The sequence below is a fragment of the Babylonia areolata genome, chromosome 23 (genome assembly GCF_041734735.1).
Source record: "Babylonia areolata isolate BAREFJ2019XMU chromosome 23, ASM4173473v1, whole genome shotgun sequence".
Classification (NCBI taxonomy): Eukaryota; Metazoa; Mollusca; class Gastropoda; order Neogastropoda; family Buccinidae; genus Babylonia; species Babylonia areolata.
In genome coordinates, this window is record NC_134898.1 from 20508978 (window position 1) to 20526266 (window position 17289).

Here is a 17289-nt window from a genome sequence, read left to right on the forward strand (position 1 = left end):
AGACATCCGAAAAGAATGTGAAAATGCGAAAAGACAGACTAGATATTCCAGGACTTTTCATGTCTTTTCACATTCTTTTCCGGTGTATTTTCGTGTCTTTTCGCGTCTTTTCGTGTCTTTTCGCGTCTTTTCGTGTCTTCGCGCGTCTTTTCGTGTCTTTTCGCGTCTTTTCGTGTCTTTTCGCGTGTCTTTTCGTGTCTTTTCGCGTCTTTTCGCATTTTAGTATGACCCCTTGGTGTCACTAAAACTCGAAAAGACGCGAAAAGACACGAAAAGACTCGAAAAGACGCGAAAAGACGCGAAAAGACACGAAAAGACATATGAAAAAAATGTGAAAACGCGAAAAGACATCCGAAAAGAATGTGAAAATGCGAAAAGACAGACTAGATATTCCAGGACTTTTCATGTCTTTTCACATTCTTTTCCGGTGTCTTTTCGCGTCTTTTCGTGTCTTTTCGCGTGTCTTTTCGCGTCTTTTCGTGTCTTTTCGTGTCTTTTCGTGTCTTTTCGCATTTTAGTATGACCCTTTCTCTTTCTTCCTTGAATAAATGTATGCCCGAAATATCAGTTCGTTTCTGTTCAAGCTATGTTTCGGTTTGATGTAGTTCTATGTACTTTTTAAGATGCAAATTCTATTGCGTTCTTTTCTTTGGTAATTATTTTATTCAACGGTTTAGTTTTGGAAATAATGAAGAAAAAGACGTAACAGTGCGTATGGTTGTGGGGGGGGTGTGGGGAAGGGGGGTCACACACACACACACACACACACACACACACACACACACACACACACACACACACACACACACACACAAAACACACACACACGTTTCTGCTGGAGGATCTCCCATTCGTGTCAAGATATAAACTGAGCTGAAAGAGTCATGTGTTCGAACAACCATTCTCTGTGTCCAAGTAAAAGAAAAACAAATATAATTTCCCTCAAGATTCTACCATCCAATGTTGTTTTACTATTTAATCTTTCCTGAACCAAGACAGGACGATGGCTGTTCCTGTCAGCCAGACAGCTGAGGGCAAACAAGCCGAGTTGCTTGAAGCCTGCCGGTACGGAACTTGGCAGGACGTCTTACGCCTGAAGAGGAGAGGGGCATCTTTGTCCTGCTATGATCCCGAGGGGAGGACCCCCCTCCACTACGCCTGCATGGGTGGCAACTACCACGTCGCTGAGAAACTTCTGGAAGGGAACAACCACAGATTCATGCTCCTCAGAAAGGCCAATGACGAGACGCCTCTCCTCCTGGCCAGCAGACTGGGCCACGCTCGCCTGGTGGGTCTGTTCATGCAGTGGGGGGTGCCCTTCTCTCTGGGGGACAACGAGAGAGGGGAGACCGCTCTGCACGTCGCCTGTCAACACGGCCACGACGCCGTGGTGAAGCAACTCGTCAAGCATCGGACCGCCGACCTCAACCTGAGGGACGATTCCTTCGACGCCCCGATCCACAAGGCGTGTCGCGGAGGGCACGTGGACTCCGTGCTGACGCTGCTGAAGAACGACGCCGACGTCAACGCCCGGAACGCTTTCAAGTACACCCCTCTCCACCAGGCGGTGAAGGACCGGAACTGGATGATCACCATGATGCTCCTCTCGAGAAACCCGGACCTGAGCGCCAGGGACTGCTCGGGTCGCACCCCTCTCCATCTGGCCTGCCTCCACAACGACGTGGGCGCCGCGAAGATGATCAGCTCCAGGGCCACTCCCAACACAAAGGACTTCATGGGCTTCACCCCGCTCCACAGCGCCTGTGAGAAAGGTCTGGCGGTCCTGGTGAAGATTCTTCTAGCCGCCGGAGCGGATGTGGATGCCGTCACCAAACACGGACAGACGGCTCTGTATCTGGCCAGTCAGAAAGGTTACATTGATATCGTCCGACTTCTCCTCCACTACGATGCCAAAGTGATCTTGCCGGGCGCGCTCTCCGCCATGACTGTGGCCGCTGAAAGAAGGCATTTTGAAGTCTGGAAGATCATAACCGATCATAACCCTTTAGGGTGGAGTGTACCAAAGCCCACTTTCGTGAATAAAATCATGAAAAACACGTCGGTTTCTTCTGCCCAAAGGAAAGTGTCTCAATGACATGCTGAGTTTACACCAGAGAATGTCAAGCACTCGTATTTTTTTAAGTATAAGTATGAAGATTTAAACACACAGGGCTAACTGTTCTATGAAATCACCAAAACTGTTCTGTCTTGTGTACAAATACTCAAGGCTGTCAATGTCTTTTTACTGATCCAGTCACAACTGAAGCATTTGTAAAGAGCGTGGGTCGTCATCTGGAAAACAATGCTGACGTAAAACAGTGAAAGGAACCAGATGTTTAGTTTATCTGTTATGTCGCGAGATTGTACAAACATTTTCATGCAAAATAGAAAACTAACATAAGCAAAACTGCCAAAAGATTATCGCGTAATAATCGGACTATGATTGTGTGGGAATAAACTTTTTTTTCTTTTTTCTTTTTTTTCTTTTTTTTTTTTCTCTCTTTTTTTTTTACAGTTCTGTTTTCTCCAAAAAATTAGAGAACAACATTGCCAGATTCAATGATGGCTAATTTTTTGTTTGTTCACAGAAACGGAACGATTACACTCCTCCTGTGAAGATCAACATTTTCTGTGTAACGATCGGCTTGAAATATCAGAACAGACATTATAGATAAATGCACTGGCTTTGGTTGAAAAGGGAACTGAAAATCTGTCGTGTTCTGAACAATAAGGAGCATGCAAATTCATGCTTGTGGATCTTGAGTCCCGAGACTTTAAAATTGTCACCTGCAAATTTTAATCCAGTCTTAAGAACCCTAGGCGGCTCACAAGAACGACATCATTGTGTTTTGAACATCATATTGTTGCTAGTATTCTTAATCTAAAAAAAAAAAATTAAAACGCAGAGAGAGAGACACACACACACACACACACACACACACACACACACACACACACACACACACACACACACACACACACACACACACACACACACACACACGCACACACACACACACACACACAGAGAGAGAGAGAGAGAGAGAAGCGAAATGTTCCTTTCAACTGACGCTTTGGACAGCTAGACAAACTTGAAGCGAATTCTAGTGAAGACGGTTTTAACCAAAGACCCCTTTATGATCTTTTTATGACCACGAGGCAAAAAACAAAACAAAAAAAGACGATTAATCATAATTTATTTTAGACATCTAGCCCTACCCCACCCCCACCCCCACCCGTCCCATCCCCACGCAGCTGTGAGTTCACGAAATTGTTATTATTGGTCCCGGGTACATCACACAAACTGATCAGTGCACAAACTACAGAATTTATAAAAATTTAAAAAAATATATCGCAGTGGTGTCCGCAACTTGCCATGTGTTGTTCGTGACTAGTTATGTGTCTCGTGGTGATGTTCATGACTTGTCATCTGACCTGTGTGTTGTTCGTGACTTGTTATGTGTCTCGTGGTGGTGTTCATGACTTGTCATCTGACCTGTGTGTTGTTCGTGACTTGTTATGTGTCTCGTGGTGGTGTTCATGACTTGTCATCTGACCTGTGTGTTGTTCGTGACTTGTCATGTGTCTCGTGGTGGTTGTAACTCGTTATCTGACCTGTGTGTTGTTCGTGACTTGTCATGTGTCTCGTGGTGGTTGTAACTCGTCATCTGACCTGTGTGTTGTTCGTGACTTGTCATGTGTCTCGTGATGGTTGTAACTTGTCAAGTGACCTGTGTGTTGTTCGTGACTTGTCATGTGTCTCGTGGTGCTGTTCGTGACTTGTCATGTGTCTCGAGGTAGTTGTGACTTGTCTAGTGACCTGTGTGTTGTTCGTGACTTGTCATGTGTCTCGTGGTGGTTGTAACTTGTCAAGTGACATGTGTGTTGTTCGCGACTTGTCATGCGTTTCATGGTGTTGTTCGTGACTTGTCATGTGTCTCGTGGTGTTGTCCGTGACTTGTCATGTGTCTCGTGGTGTTGTTCGTGACTTGTCATGTGTCTCGAGGTGGTTGTAACTTGTCAAGTGACGTGTGTGTTGTTCGTGACTTGTCATGTGTCTCGAGGTGGTTGTGACTTGTCAAGTGACCTGTGTGTTGTTCGTGACTTGTCATGTGTCTCGTGGTGGTTGTAACTTGTCAAGTGACCTGTGTGTTGTTCGTGACTTGTCATGTGTCTCGTTGCGCTGTTCGTGACTGGTCATGTGTCTCCTTGTGGTTGTAACTTGTCAAGTGACCTGTGTGTTGTTCGCGACTTGTCATGTGTCTCATTGTGTTGTTCGTGACTTGTCATGTGTCTCATTGTGTTGTTCGTGACTTGTCATGTGTCTCATTGTGTTGTTCGTGACTTGTCATGTGTCTCATTGTGTTGTTCGTGACTTGTCATGTGTCTCGTTGTGTTGTTCGTGACTTGTCAAGTGTCTCGTTGTGTTGGTCGTGACTTGTCATGTGTCTCGTTGTGGTTGTAACTTGTCAAGTGGCCTGTGTGTTGTTCGTGATTTGTCATGTGTCTCGTGGTGCTGTTCGTGACCTGTCATGTGTCTCGTGGTGGTTGTAAATTGTCAAGTGACCTGTGTGTTGTTCGTGACTTGTCATGTGTCTCGTGGTGGTTGTAACTTGTCATCTGACCTGTGTGTTGTTCATGACTAGTTATGTGTCTCGTTGTGTTGTTCGTGACTTGTCATGTGTCTCGTTGTGTTGTTCGTGACTTGTCATGTGTCTCGTTGTGTTATTCGTGACTTGTCAAGTGTCTCTTTGTGTTGTTCGTGACTTGTCATGTGTCTTATTTTGTTGTTCGTGACTTGTCAAGTGTCTCGTTGTGTTGTTCGTGACTTGTCATGTGTCTCGTTGTGTTGTTCGTGACTTGTCAAGTGTCTCGTTGTGTTGTTAGTGACTTGTCAAGTGTCTCGTTGTGTTGTTAGTGACTTGTCATGTGTCTCATTGTGTTGTTAGTGACTTGTCAAGTGTCTCGTGGTGGTGGTCGTGAACTGTCATGTGGTGGTGTTCAGACCAGTCACGTGTCTCGAAGTGTTTGTGACTTGTCATGTCATGTCTTGTGTTGTTCTTGACTCGTTGTCGTGTTGTTTCGCCTGAGTGGTCTAGTGTCTCGTGGTAGTTTTCGTGCTCGTGAATTGTCATGTGTCTCTTAGTGTTCGTGAATTGATGTTATCTCGTGATGTTCACTAACTTGTAATGTATCACACTCTGTGTGTGTGTGTGTGTGTGTGTGTCCGTCTGTGTCTCTGTGTCTGAGGGTGAGAGACAGCGAGGAGGGGTGGGGGGGAAGGTAAGGAGGGTATATGTGCGCGCACGCACCAAGTTTGTGTGTGTGTGTGTGTGTGTGTGTGTGTGTGTGTGTGCATGCGCGCCTGTATGTGCGTGTCTCCCAGATCAAAACGATAGCAGTACATGGACGGGACTTGGGCATTGATTGTGAATGAAGCCAGATCCACATAGGATGAAACAACTCATTAGTGTATAAATCTGAATTATGTGGACTGAATTGCAGGGTACTGGTTATTGTTTTAGACTGCTATTACTTTTTTTCTAATGCACTAACAAGTATAACAATAAATAAATTAATAAATAAATAAAACAGTGTTGCCCGTGTTTAGAACATGGAATAATCATCCCGTGGATATACACTGCTTTCAACTGAGCTATGAAAAGCAATAAAAATATAACCATGACACTGACACTCTGTGTGTGTGTGTGTGTGTGTGTGTGTGTGTGTGTGTGTGTGTGTGTGTGTGTGTCAGCGGCCGGGAGGGTAGGGGGGGGGGAAGAGGGATGCGAGGTCTCCTCGATGTATAAACCATAAGGACTCACTGGGTGACGCAGTTCCCTAGAGTCCATTACAATTCCATTCGCTTCAGTGTGTGTGTGTGTGTCTGTGTGTGTGTTTGTGTGTCTGTCCGTGTGTTTGTCCGTGTGTCTGTGTATGTGCATGCGTGTATATTTGTATTCGTATTTCTTTTACAACAGATTTCTTTATGTGAAATTCGGGCTGCTCTCCCCTACACTACAGCGCCACTCATTTTGTGTGTGTGTGTGTGTGTGTTTTCCTGCATGCAGTTTTATTTGTTTTTCCTATCGAATTGGATCTTTCTACAGAATTGTGTCAGGAACAACCCTTTTGTTGCCGTGGGTTCTTTTACGTGCGCTAAGTGCGTGTTGCACACGGGACCTCGGTTTATCGCCTGATCCGAACGACCAGCGTCCAGACCACCACTCAAGGTCTAGTGGAGGGGGAGAAAATATCGGCGGCTGAGCCGTGATTCGAACCAGCGCGCTCTGATTCTCTCGCTTCCTAGGCGGACGCGTTACCTCTAGACCATCACTCCATGTGTGTGTGCATGCGTGTATTCGTGCATGCAAGACCATTTGTGCATGTCTGCATCTGCATCGAGGATAAACGTCAGTTTAAAACTTAAAACATGTTGCTACCATCGGCTGAGGCCTGATGAGCTGATAAAACGTAAAATGATCATTCCCAACAACCTCAACTATTTCGTTTTAACACAAAGTATTATTTAACCCCAATTTCATCTTTTTGTCGTTGGGTTTTTTTTGTTTGTTTGTTTTGTGTATTTTTTGTGTGGGTTTGTTGTTGTTGTTGTTCTTGTTTGTTTGTTTTGTTTTGTTTTGTTTTTTTGTTGTTGTTTTTTTTTTTGCACGGGAGGTGATCTTGGGTGACGCACTAAGGAGCATTAATGGGCATAAAAAATGATTTTATAAAATCATCTTCTTTTTTTTTAAGTTTTGGTTTTGAAGCGAGTTGCAACGTGTGTGACACGTCAATAATAAGTGTACGCGAATATTACTATACTACTTTCCCTGTTCCTCTCTCCTCAATTAGCATTAAAACTATATTTTAAAAAAAGAGAGAGAAAAAAAAGAGAAAAGAATATAAACGAAATAAAATAAACTAACTAGTCAACCAGTAGAATTACAACAAAGAACCAATCGGGCTCCAAATTGAACTCTGAACTATTTCATACACACGTTGATTATCATATAAGACATTTCTAATGGAAGCAGATGGAACTGCAGTTTTGTAAATGACATAGGCAAATATGATTTTAACTGTTCACATTTATGCATGATATGCACGTCGGTAATTTCATTGCCGTACTGCAAATGCAAGTCACATTAGAAGTTTTTTGTTTTGTTTTTTATGGCATTCAGTCGTAGTCTGTATGTTAGACTGGTAAGCCTTTTGCTACTGTGATGACTTTTTGTTTTAAAAGAAAACATGCGATCAATTTTGCGCGAGCTATTGTCAGTATTTTCTCTGTCAGGGTCAGACTCCTGTTTTAGTTTATTAACATGATTTCAGCAAGTTTTCTCTAGTAAAGAATAGCCTTCTTGTAATGAATATGGAATACGAATTTCTATGGGTGCGTGTGTGTGTTCATGTGTGCATGCATGCAATAACTTGCATGTCTTTGCCACCATCACTTATATATATTTCATATATATATATATGTGTGTGTGTGTGTGTGTGTGTGTGTGTGTGTGTGTGTGTGTGTGATTATTTATCCCAGTTTTCACTCATTATGATTGTCATTGTCACGTAATCTTTCTGATGCATTATTGAATGACGGAGCTGACGAGCATCAGAGTGCAAAAAATAAAAAGTAAGTTTTAGTCTCAAAGAGAGCTACAGTGTGCGTACAGAAAATGAGAAAGAGAGAGCTCGAAACATGCAGATATTTTCGTCTTCAAAATAGTTTAAGCAAGGGAGGCAAGTGTAGCCACCTTATTATCAATACATCAGATGTTACTCTCCCTTTGAGGTTGGAGCGGCACCACTGATTCTGTGTGTGTGAGAGAGAGAAAGAGAGAGAGTGTGTGTGTGTGTGTGTAGAGGGGGGTGTTTTAAATAAACTAATTTAGATGGCCAAATACGAAACAAATATTTATTATTTATTTGTTCAGTAGTTGCACATGCTCGGAGATCCGGTTCCGCTCATAGCCGTTGCATGGAACAAAGATTTGCTCAGCAATACAATTTGTTCAGTATCCTTTAATCTTTTGACTTATTACGTTGTATGCGTGCGATACATTAGATAAGACATCAAAGAGACAGCGAGAGAGAGAGGGGGTGGTGGAGAGGGAGAAAGAGGGGGTGAGAAAGAGAGAGAGAGAGTGAAGAGAGAGAGAGGGGGGGGAAGGGAGAGAGAGAGAGCAGAGGTGAGAGAAGAGAGAGACTGGGAGGTAGAAGGAGAAAGATGGAGAGAAGGAGGGGACAGAGGGCAGGGGAGGAAGAAGAGATAGAGGAGAGAGGGGAAAGAGAGGGGGGATGGAGAGCAGACAGGGTAGAGAGAGAGAGAGAGAGAGGAGAGGAAGAGAAAGGGGGAACTGAAAAGGGAGAGAGAGGAGGGAGAGGGAGAGAAAGAGGTGGGGAGGAAGAGAGTCAGAAAGAGGGAGAGAGAGAGAGGGAGGGGGGAGAGGGAGAGAGAGGGGAGTGAGGGGAGAGAGGGTGCTCATCGTCAGTGCACAGACCCACACATACACACAAACACACACATACACACACGCACAGGGGCTGCCACTGATTGGCCGCAAGAAGGATGGGAAAAGATCTCTGATGCCAAGAACGTGGCGTCTAGTGTGTTGCTGGAAAAAAAACAAAAAAAAAACAAACAAACAAAAACCAAAGAAACAGTCACCAGTATGAAAGGATCCTTGACTGTTCAAAGACCGAGGAAGATGGTTATGGCATTATTTCGAAGAGAAAAGAGGAAAGTTGGAGCCATTGGGTAATATGGCCGTCGCTGTTGCGTTTGTTTTGCAGCTGGCTAACCGTGCACTGCAGGTAAGGAAATCCTTTCTCAGTGAGAGTTTATGCACTGTTTACGTGATATCCATGAAGATTTTCTCGGTGAGATTTTATGGCTGTTTACATGATATCCATAGAGACCTTCTCGGTGAGAGTTTATGACTTTATATGATATCCATAAATCCTTTCTCTGCGAGATTTTATACACTATTTACATGATAACCATAAAGACTTTTTGGGTGAGAGTTTATGCACTGTTTACATGATGTCCATAGAGACTTTCTCGTTGAGAGTTTATGACTGTCTGATATCCATAAATCCTTTCCCTGCGAGAATTTATACACTGTTTACATTATATCCATACAGCCTTTCTGGGTGAGTGTTTATGACTATTTACATTATATCCATAAAACCTTTCTCGGTGACAGCTTATGGCTGTTTACATAATATCCATAAAGACTTTCTCGGTAGGAGTTTATGACTGTTTACGTGATATCCATAAAGACTTTCTCTGTAAGAGTTCATGACTGCTTACATGATATCCATAAAGACTTTCTCGGTAATAGTTTATGGCTGTTTACATGATATCCATAAAGACTTTGTCAGTTAGAGTTTATGGCTGTTTACATGAAATTCATAAAGACTTTCTCAGTGATAGTTTAAGGCCGTTTACTTGATATCCATGAAGACTTTGTCAGTGAGAGTTTATGCGCTGTTTACTTGATATCCATAAAGCTGTTCTCAGTAAATGTTTATGACATGATATCCATATAGCCTTTCTCTGTGAGAGTTTATGTACTGTTTACATGATGCCCATTAAGACTTTTTCGGTGAGAGTTTATGACTGTGTTTACATTATATCTATATTGTAAGCAAGTACTTAATATGTACTGTCAAACCACCTTTTTTTCCCGTGCCTGTGTGTGTGATCTTTGACTGCACGTAGGCCTGACAGTATATCTTCTTCTTTTTCGACACGGAGAAAAAAACTTCACAATTTGAATCAAATCTACATGATCCAAACTACAATAGGTTATTGATTAACACAATTGTAGTGTTGTTTGTTTAACAGACGAATTACGCTATTTCGTTTTTTAATCTAGTCTACTAAATTTAGCATAGATCAACACTCAGATCTATTCTCATATTTCTTTTCCTGTATATTTTTTTAGTTTTGGTTTTATTCTGAAACTGTTTAAGCGCGTTGGGTTACGCTGCTGGTCAGGCATCTACTTGGCAGATGTGGTGTAGCGTATATGGAATTGTCCGAACGCAGTGACGCCTCCTTGAGCTACTGAAACTGATCTGAAACCAACCTATCCTTGTTTAGTACGGATTCTAAAATATTTTCGGTAATCCTGCAGTTTAGAATACTAAACTCAGGGGCCGTTAAAATGAAAAAGTAGAAGGTGTTTTAGACTGACTTCGATGCGCTGAGTCGAATGCAACCCTCAGCTAAGCTCTAAGACCACTCCTTTTGCCACGAAACTGGATCAAATGCACGGTAAGTAGTACTCCTTCCCGACCTGCACGCCATTTTGACGTAAACACCACGTCACCAGCAATCAAAATGGCTCGCCGATAGTTGCTCGGGAAGTGACCGACTGAGTTTACTATTTATTATGTCTCTGTTTCATTGACAAGGAGTGGCCATAGAGCTTAGCTGAGGGTTGCATTCGACTCAGCGCATCAAGGTCAGTCTAAAACAACCTCTATTTTTTCATTTGAACGGCCCCCTGAGTTTAGTATTCTAAACTGCAGGATTACCAATATTTTCCATTACAGTGATATACTATTGGAACAACTATTATATTAGATCCACTCGTACTTTTTTTTTTCAGGCACTGTTGATGCACGGCGCATTCCTTGACTTGTTCTTCGCCTGTTCGTGCTTTTATCATTAGCATTGTCTGAGATTAGAGGGAACATAATTCTATGATTATTCTAATCATTTATACTTAACTGTATCTTTTGACACTATTCACATCGATTGGACGCGTTCGGAAACCTTTCGCGTAGTTGTTCTTAGCACTACTGTCGATGTACCTAAAGTACAATTATACCCATCAAAACTGGATCTGTTCCCAATAGGGTAAAGTGATCTAATTCCGACCACTTTTTCATGGATCTAAACCCGACTGCTTTACACAGTCACGTTCTTACCAAGCTTGACAATGCCGATCTATTCACGGCAGCAGCTCGAGGAATCCTTGTTCGGTTAGCCAACGGCGGAATTTATCGATCCTTTTGACCAATGAGAACATCACAGGAACCAGAACTTTGACGTAGAGTGGCGCGAAAACCGTCCATTGTGTGTGCGACTTTCCAGACGACAAAACGGCAACAATTCACTGTGACGTCAATGTACTGGTTTGACAAGTGTCAGTGACAACTTACATTAGTTTTAACATGTTTATCCATTATCATCCTACTGATCACATTTTCACTCTACACTCTTCTTCGTTCCAACAGAATGTCAACCAAGTACACGCACGAGGACCTGTCTAAAGCTGTGGCTGCCATCAAAAGAGGGCTTTTCTTCAGGATACCCTCATAGATCACGTGAATGACAAGTTGGAGATGAATACAAAGCCCGGACGAAAGCAGCATGCCCGTCTCACGAAAAGAAAGGTACTGCGGCAAATTGGGGAGGCGGCTACTGCCATGAAAATAAAAACCCGGTTCAGAGACAATATGCCATCGGATACGTACTGGCGAGGTTTGAAGAAGAGACACCCAGAACTTACACTTCGTGTCGCAGAGGCGTTGCCATCATGCCGTATGAAAATGTCTTGTGAGAAGGTGGTCGCCGACTATTTCACAGCATTGGAGACCCTTCTCAAAGAAACCAGCGTGATGCCGGAATCTCTCTAGAACTGCGACGAAACTGGCATACGATTTCAACATGAACCTGCCAGAGTAGTTGCACAGAAGGGGCAGCGGTGTGTGCCATCACCAGCTTCACAAAATAAGGTAAACATCACCATTATGGTAACGGTCAATGCTGCCGGCAATGCAAAGCCGCCAATGGTCATTGTGAAAGGGAAGACTTCAAGAAGTCTTCATTCATTCTACCTTCACCTTCTTCCAATTTCACTGCCATTTGGGGGCGATGTGTCAATTTCCACAGGTCGTCAAAGTGATGTGAAAGCATAATTGTCCTGGCCCATTGTGGCGTTTAGGCATGTTATTTCTGACTGTTAGTTTTCTGGAGAATCAAACTGCAGAAGTTTCCTAAGATTGTGTCTAAAAACGCGGTCGGATTTCGTCATGAAAACATGATGTGCTGTCGTTGTGCTGTCTTTCTCAGACCATAATTGTGAACAAGATATTGCGACAAAAATCCAGTTGTTGGTCACAAAAATCAAACCAATACTACACATTTTCTTGGCTGACGTAGATTTCATGAGGCATTTTCACATCCAGCGCATCTTCAGTGTGGGTTTGTCAAACTGTTGATAACATTGCTGAACGTTATTTCGTCTGTTAATCTGGAAGAAATGTCTCATATTTTGAATCTAGCAGATTTATGAACGGCCATCATCCCCACTGGCAGTATCAGTAGCTCAAGGAGGCGTCACTGCGTTTGGACAAATCCATATACACTACACTACACCACATCTGCCAAGCAGATGCCTGATCAGCAGCATAACCCAACACGCTTAATCAGGCCTTGAGAGACCCCCAAAAAAATGATTTTTTTTTAAATCTAAATCTGGTGGTTAAAGAATAACAATCATATAGTCTTTCTCTTGAACATCATCATGTGCTCTTGTTAATCATTCTGCACTGAGTAGTAGTATGAGTGGGCCTCCTTCGGTCATGGCTGACCGTGGATTGAGCATATCCGACCTAATGTCTAAGTGGGCTGTCTGCTTGGACCAAGCAGCGTCGCCTGTGACTAGAGACCGATGCGAGAGAGACAGTCTCTGTCGCAGCGATCGCATGTGTAAGCTGATGTTGGTCTGTCGGCTGCCGTCCCTTTTCTGCGAGCTCGCTGTTCTGCTGCAGCAGCTGACAGTTTGTCCTCACCAATCCGTTGCTGATTCTTGAGAGTGCTTTTCCATCTGTTGCGGTCATCTGCAAGGCCCTCCCAGGACTCAGTGTTGATCATGTGCCTTCATGTCACGTTTGCAAACGTCTTTGTATCTCAGCAGTGGGCGGCCGATGCTTTTCTGCCCCGTGGCGAGCTCTCCATAAAGGATGTCTTTTGGGATGCGATCATCTTCCATGCGGCGAACGCGGCCCAGCCAGCGCAGCCGACGCCGTTCCAGCATGGCACACATGGTCGGGAGACCAGCGCGAGCCAGGACCTCGGTGTCTGCCACCCTGTCCCGCCAGGAGATGCCGAGCAGCGGCGCCGTAGGCCCCTCAGGTGGAAGGCATTGAGCCCCCTCCCCGACGAGCATGCGCCCCCTCTCCCGACGAGCATGCGCGGTCCACGCCCCACCGCCACACAGCAAGGTGCTGAGGACTGAGGCGCTGCACACAGCCATCCCTGTCCTCGCGGTCAGCTTGGGACCTGTCCACACTCCTTGTGTATGTATTGCTTCATGTCGGGCAGTTATAATCATTATGTCTTGAATATGGTTTCTCTCTCTCTCTCTCTCTCTCTCTCTCTCTCTCTCTCTCTCTCACACACACACACACACACACACACACACACACACACACATTCTCACCAAAGATCCAGATTTAAAGTGTTTTTCCTCTCACTCTCTCTCCCCGACAACATTGTAGTCCACTACTGGTTGCCACGCACGCAGCACTGAGTTCAGTCAACAGGGTATCATTTCCGTCACATGACTGTACGTCAGGCAAGCGTTCAGCAACGATTTTGGTGGTTTTACACTTCAGGAACCACCCGAGCCCACCCAACCCCCTCCATCCATTTGTTTTCTTTTGCGCTTCCATGCACTTGTTCTCTATTATATTATTATCATTATTATTATTATTGTTATCATTGTCATTATTATTATTATCATTATTATTATTACTATTATTTGATTTATAAAGCGCCTTTCCATGTGAAACATGCTCAATTGTGTTGTACAATGTAAAAAGAAAAGAAAAGAAAACCACACACACACAAAACAAAACAAAAAAACATTCAAAATATGCATTTAAAGGCTAAAAAATATACAGTATTATCACCATGAAATTATCATTATTATTATTAATGGTGGTGGTAGTGGTGGTTGTGATGGTGGTGTTATCATCTTGCCCCCCCTCTCCCACCAAGCAGCATTTACTGTACGTTTAGAATCTACGGAAAATCAGTATTTCATTTGTCATCACAGAGAGTTCAAACTGGAAATGATCCAATGATCATTTCTACACTGATCAAATTCATTTAGAATTTGTGTTGTATTTTTATATCAGGCTGTGATGAAAAATTACTGTAGAATCATAATTGTTAAAGTACCAAATTCTCTCCCCACCCCCCCCCCCCCCCCACCCCCACCCCCATTCTAATACTCTTTGACTATTAATTCTATTGGTCTTACCAATTGCAAGGTCACTTTGTTAAAGTCCCAAATTCTTTTTTCCCCTATTCTAATACTCTTTGACTATTGATTTTATTGGTCTTATCTATTGCAGGGTCACTTTTATTAGCCTCCTTCCTTACGGCCAGGGTTCCCAGATACAGACAGTGACAAATGATGAAAGAGCAAAACGTTCGGTTGCTGTCTAACATTGTGTTCAATGTCCTCAATGTTTGTTCTCTCACTCCACTCAGCCCTCCACACATATTCCAAAACGTGCGCACAAAGACCAACTCCTATCAACCCCAATCCCCATCCATCTTCCAATATATGCACACAAAGACCAACCACCACCACCACCACCCACCCCAGCCCATCTTCCAACACATGGACACAATGACAGTCTACACCCACCCGCATCCACCTTCCAACACATGCACACAAAGACCAACCGCCACCTCACCCACCCCACCCATCTTCCAACACACAGACACAAAGACCAGCCCCACCGCCCCCCACCCATCTTCCAACACATGGACACAAAGGACAACTCTCACCCCCACCCACCCCACCCACCTTCCAACACATGCACACAAAAATCAGCCACCACCACCCAGCCCCCATCTTCCAAACACATGCACACATAGACCAACCACCGTTCCGACCCATCTTCCAACACATGCACACAAAGATCAACCACCAAACCCCATCTTCCAACACATGTACTATATACAAAAACCACAACCACCACCACCCATGCATCTTCCAGCACACGCACACACATTCACAGAGAGAGGGAGAGAGAGACAGACTGACGTGCAGGTATTTCTTCTTCAGAACACATCGGCAAGGGACGCAACTATGGCCACATTATTATCACTATGAGATATTAAGCTCCCTTCGATTAAAGTTGGAGACCGCGCTTGTGTGTGTGTGTGTACTGGTGTGCTTGAGTGCATGCATGCTTGTCAGAGTTTGAGCGTTCGTACGTACCCCATTTGCCGCAGAGGCAAGCTTGAAATAAACGTTCGTTTATTTATTTATAGTCTGTTCATCTAAGATGATGATATTAGACTGAAAATGAATTATATTATTATTATTATTATTTGGATTATTATCATTCCGATCATAATGATGATTGTTAGTATTAATTAGAAATCGACATTTCTGTATATTTGAATGAAAAGGGGGGCGGTGAGGTTGGGTGAGAGAGGGGGGAGGGGGGGGGGGGAAAGGGGCAAGGGGGAGGGGACTAAGAAAGGAAGAGACAGACAGACAGAGAGAGAACAGAATGTGGAAAAGATAGAGTACAAAATCTAAAAAGTAAAATGGAGAGGGTGAGTGTCAGTGATTGGAGAAAGAAAAAAACTTAATATTGGAAGGGTGTGTGTGAGAGGTGGGACGGGCGAAGTGGGATAAGGGGAAAAAAATCAAATATTGTATGCACTACTTCTGTAGATTATTTTTTGAAAAGAGGTTCATGTGGGGACCTACAATAAACAACCAGCTGGACAATTTAACACATAACTAGCTAACTTTAATAAAGAACGGTTTGAAATATATAACTTTTTCCAAAAAATGTTAACATTTGAAACTGGTAACAAGTGTTCCGTAATTTCTGGAGGCAAAAAAGGTTTCATTACTAAACAGCAAGTTAAAACGTGCTCTACCGTTAAACATCCCTTGCAAATGCATTCAATATTTTCACAATATTTTGTGTATGGGGCATTTAGTAATAACCTAAATGCCATGCTCTTAACAGCCCTGCCAGTTCTTTTAGCATTTAATAAGGCAGAAGTGTTAACTTCTGAAGACGGAAAGGAATTTTGCATATTTCTTTCAACAATATTATACAATTCAGATGATGATAAACGATGAGGAAGTTCAGTTGCATTTAAAGAGCCATGATAGTGTAATGGATAAGACAGTTTCTTGAAATAAACAGCTTTGACAAAAGCTGTCGAACTTGGAGCCATACCTAGGGACATGTTCGTGTCACTAAATGTTGTGGGATTTGCTGGCGACAGGCAAACTTGAAAGATAATGTACTTTCTTAGCTTTCAGATCCACTCAGCAATACGAACTGATGTATTTCAGTGCAAAGGTGTGTGTGTCTCTCTATGTGTGTATGCGTATGTGCGCGCATGTGTGTATCAGTGTGTGTGGTTTGGTCTGAGTCTGTAGAGTGTCAATGTGTGTCAAAGATTTTTTTAGGCTGTCACAGTTATTGTTTGAAAGATTGCTACAAGTTTGGGTGTTTTTTGTGATTTATATATATATTATGTTTTCACCCTGTCACACTGCCACATTCACTCAACTCAAGCTCACACGATAGATAGACTCGCACACAACGTTCGCATTCTGACTTCACTCTTACCCAGGGATAAACAACCTAACAACGTAAAGACACTCCTTTCCGATTATTAATAATTCAAAGAAAAATAAATTATGTTCACATTTTCCCTTTAGAGATAAATCATATGAAAAGACCAATCCAGGAAAGCACAATACTTTTGTATTCTCCCTTACACTCCTCGTTAAAGTTTTTAAATGATTGTTTTCATTGGTTTCTTTTCACGACTGTGTTGTCAGTTGGTGCTTCCCAAACATCTTTCGGTAGGCGATTTTTCAGCCAAACACCTTCGTCTGAAAACAGGCCAGGCGCTGAGTATCCTGAAACATCCTCAGAACCTAACTGTAGTAAAATCGAACAACTAGTAAAAATAGTACTCACATGACTTGCGTCGCCATTCTCGATCGTTTTACTGAACCAGTGTTCAGAAACATAAATGAAAATAAAACATCGAAATTCACAGAATTTAGATTAAACGATGTCACAGAATTTCTCATTACCAAACTCGAAATTACTGACTCACCAGTACTTCAAAATCAGCTTCCCTGAACCTCCACAGTTCAACAAGGCTATGTCCCAATCTCTCTCAGAATGGTAACTGTCTGTTCTATGACTCTCAGACCCCAAGGTCAATTTTTTCCCAGGTCACTCCTGTGACCAGTTCAGCTG

General features: G+C 43.1%; 1 protein-coding gene across 1 annotated transcript; it reads left to right on the plus strand.

Moving 5' to 3' along the window:
- Positions 1–1003: 1003 nt before the first annotated feature.
- On the plus strand, positions 1004–2095 carry LOC143297609 (uncharacterized). The gene has a single exon (XM_076610026.1). The coding sequence runs from the start codon at positions 1004–1006 to the stop codon at positions 2093–2095; it is 1092 nt and encodes a 363-aa protein (XP_076466141.1).
- The last annotated feature ends 15194 nt before the right edge of the window (positions 2096–17289 follow it).

Coding starts and splice junctions, on each gene's coding strand:
- LOC143297609 (XM_076610026.1), top strand. CDS start 1,004: ATGGCTGTTCCTGTCAGCCAGACAGCTGAGGGCAAACAAGCCGAGTTG.